We start from the raw sequence: 3,136 nt of genomic DNA, 5'->3' as shown, positions 1-3,136 counted from the left end.
AAAACCCTTGCAAAAGGTTAATACTTTCCCTTACCATTTATAATATTTTGGACATTTATGGACTAAGTTGTTGAAAGTAAATTTAATGCTATTACAGTCCCACAGGTAGCCTACTTTCTCCAGTGCACAGGTGAAATTTCAAATTGCTCCATTTTCTAAACCTATTACCACACTCAGAACACTGCAATTTCTTGCCAGAATGAGTTTGCAAATAACTCTTCAGATCTATTTGATATCTGAAACTCACACTGAAGTTACGTGAATAGGCCTCTCTGTGGTGTGAACTCTCATGTGGGTATAAAGGGTTGTTTTCCCATCTGAAACTCTTACCACATTGTTCACGTTAAAGGTTTCTCTCCAGTGTGAATTCTCGTATGAGTATTGAGGTTTGTTTTTCTTGTGAAAGTCTTTCCACAGTGATGACACATAAAAGGCTCATGTCTGATGTGAGTTATTACGTGGCTCTTAAAGTGTTTCCTGTCTGTGAATGTACTTCCACACTGAGGGCATATAAAACAGCTCTCTCTTGAATGAATCTCCATGTGCTTACTAAGGCCTTCCTTGCGTACGAAACATTTTCCACACTGATCACACGTGAAAGGCTTCTCTCCAGTGTGAACTCTCATGTGAGCTTTAAGATTTCCTTTGTGGTTCGCAGTTTTTCCACACAGTTTGCAGGTGTAAGGCTTCTCTCCAGTGTGAATTCTTATGTGAGAATGAAAGGTTGCTTTATGAGGGAAACTCTTTCCACACTGACAACATACAAATGGCTTCTCTCCGGTGTGAATTCTCATGTGAATCCTAAGACTTTCTTTTCGTGGGAAACTCTTTCCACACTGTTGGCAGGTGTAAGGCTTCTCTCCAGTGTGAATTTTCATGTGCATCCTAAGATTATATTTTCTTGGGAAACTCTTTCCACACTGTTGGCAGGTGTAAGGCTTCTCTCCAGTGTGAATTCTCATATGAATTTTAATGCTTTCTTTTTTGTTTAAATTCTTTCCACATTGTTGGCAGGTGAAATGACTTCTAGTTCTAGTCTTCTGTGCTCTTTTTTGAGAGGAAGCATCTTCAGTCTGTGAAAAACAACAAGATTTTTCTCCAGTTATGAAATCATGATGTATTTCGTGCGGATCTTTCTTTTCCATTTCATTCAGAACTTGACTCTCCTCTTTCAGCGCCATCAGGTCTAAGGCAAAAAAGACAAATACATGTTAAGCCCAGTTTAATGGCATAAAGCAATGGACATCAAAACATTTAGACATTTAAAACATCAAAACCAACAATACAGCTGTAAGCGGAGATGACGGGCTCAAGCGCTACAGGTCATTGTCACAAATGGGGGGCACATGCATTAAAGTGAGTAAATAAAGGAGGACTATTTCAAAGTCTGATGTGCTACACTTCCTGCTGCCAGCTGGTGGCAACTGGACCCTCAGTAGGCACATACATGCCCCTATTTCAAAGTCTGTTGTACAAGACACAGTTCCTGCTGCCAGTTGGTGGCGCTGTGACCATGGCTCACAATAATCACATCCACGTGATCAGCCTCTTTGATACAGCTCAACGTCAATTCCTGTTTTTTACTATAAATTTATCAACATATCAAACATCAAAAACCCATCATCTTCAAATATCTTGGCATTGTGGTGACCAAGTTTGATGAAGTAATGTGACATGTGGCTGTACATTCAAAAAAAAAAGTACAAATATGTATGATATATTCAGCAATGGTGAAGTACTGTGACGTGTACAAAATGAATTGAGTTTGTAAACATGTAAAGGGCCCGAAAAGCTCCCAAAAACATAATAATCCTTAAAAGAACATTAAACCAATGGGTAAAAATTGTTCAGAAGAAGTAGAGCACTCATCATGACGGGAAATAACATTCCCTGGAAGTCAATTTAATGGGAAAGTAGAGTTAAGAGTCTCTGGATTACAGGTAAAATAATGTAAACAATGTTGAGATCCTTGCACAGACTGATCGTTTTGCTTTATAAGACCTTTATAAGAGCAACTATACATTTTTGTTGTGTTTTACTTCTTTTTTTATTCATTTATAATCATTTAATCATTTTACTATTCCATTTAATCATATAAATTTATAATACTCATTATCAGTGGTGGGGGTAATATATTACAAGTAATGCAAGTTACGTAATCAGATTACTTTTTTCAAGTAACTAGTAAAGTAACGCATTACTTTTTAATTTACAAGAGAATATCTGAGTTACTTTTTCAAATAAGTAACGCAAGTTACTTTTTTTTTTTTTTCTCAATGTATTGATTGACAGCTCTCCTGCCCTCATGTTGAGAGAAATCAGAAGATGTTACTGTAGTTCAAAATAAATATGAATATGCATTAATTCATCTCACCCACAAAAAAAAAAAGATTCAGTATGTGACGAGTGGGGGCGGGGCCGAGAGCCGTGGGAACGGAGCGAGGCCAGTGGAGTAATTAGTTACTTTTTTATGGAGTAACGCAATATTGTAATGCATTACTTTTAAAAGTAACTTTCCCCAACACTGCTCATTATAGTCATTTATATATTTACATTTAGTCATTTAGCAGATGCTTTTATCCAAAGCGACTTACAAATGAGGACAATGGAAGCAATCAAAATCAACAAAAGAGCAATGATATACAAGTGCTATTACAAGTCTCTTAGCTTAACACAGTACACGTAGCAAGTTTTTTAAAAATTATATAATAAATAAAAAGAAAACTGCTAGAATAAAAAAACAATAGAGCAAGCTAGTGTTAGAGGTCTTTTTTGTTTTTGTTAATTGTATAATAAATAAAAAGAAAACAAATAGAATACAAAAAGATTAGAAAAGCTAGTGTTAGTATTTTTTTTATAAAGAAAACAAGCAGTAAATGAATAGAGTGCAAGTGTACAATGGGACATTTTTTAAGAATAGAATTAGAATAGAGAGTGCTAGAGTTTGAGGGTCAAATAAAGATGGAAAAGATGTGTTTTTAGCCGATTCTTGAAGATGGCTAAGGACTCAGCTGCTCGGTTTGAGTTGGGCAGGTCATTCCACCAGGAGGGAACATTTAATTTAAAAGTCAGAGAAAGTGATTTTGTGCCTCTTTGGGATGGCACAATAAAGTGACGTTCACTTGCAGAACGCAAG

The 3,136-nt window shown here is 36.2% G+C and overlaps 1 protein-coding gene across 1 annotated transcript in view; it reads right to left on the bottom strand.

Moving 5' to 3' along the window:
* Nucleotides 1-3,136, bottom strand: part of LOC107749483 (gastrula zinc finger protein XlCGF7.1-like) — a 12,990-nt gene continuing 9,854 nt past the window's right edge. Inside the window, exon 2 of the mRNA XM_016564659.1 lies at nucleotides 1-1,186. Within this exon, the coding sequence (XP_016420145.1) occupies nucleotides 339-1,181 (843 nt within the window). The 5' untranslated portion in view covers nucleotides 1,182-1,186 and the 3' untranslated portion in view covers nucleotides 1-338. The remainder of the gene's footprint in view (nucleotides 1,187-3,136) is intronic.

Source organism: Sinocyclocheilus rhinocerous, unplaced genomic scaffold (genome assembly GCF_001515625.1).
Source record: "Sinocyclocheilus rhinocerous isolate Xijiao unplaced genomic scaffold, SAMN03320098_v1.1 scaffold1604, whole genome shotgun sequence".
Lineage (NCBI taxonomy): Eukaryota > Metazoa > Chordata > Actinopteri > Cypriniformes > Cyprinidae > Sinocyclocheilus > Sinocyclocheilus rhinocerous.
This window is presented reverse-complemented; position numbering and strand designations above follow the sequence as displayed.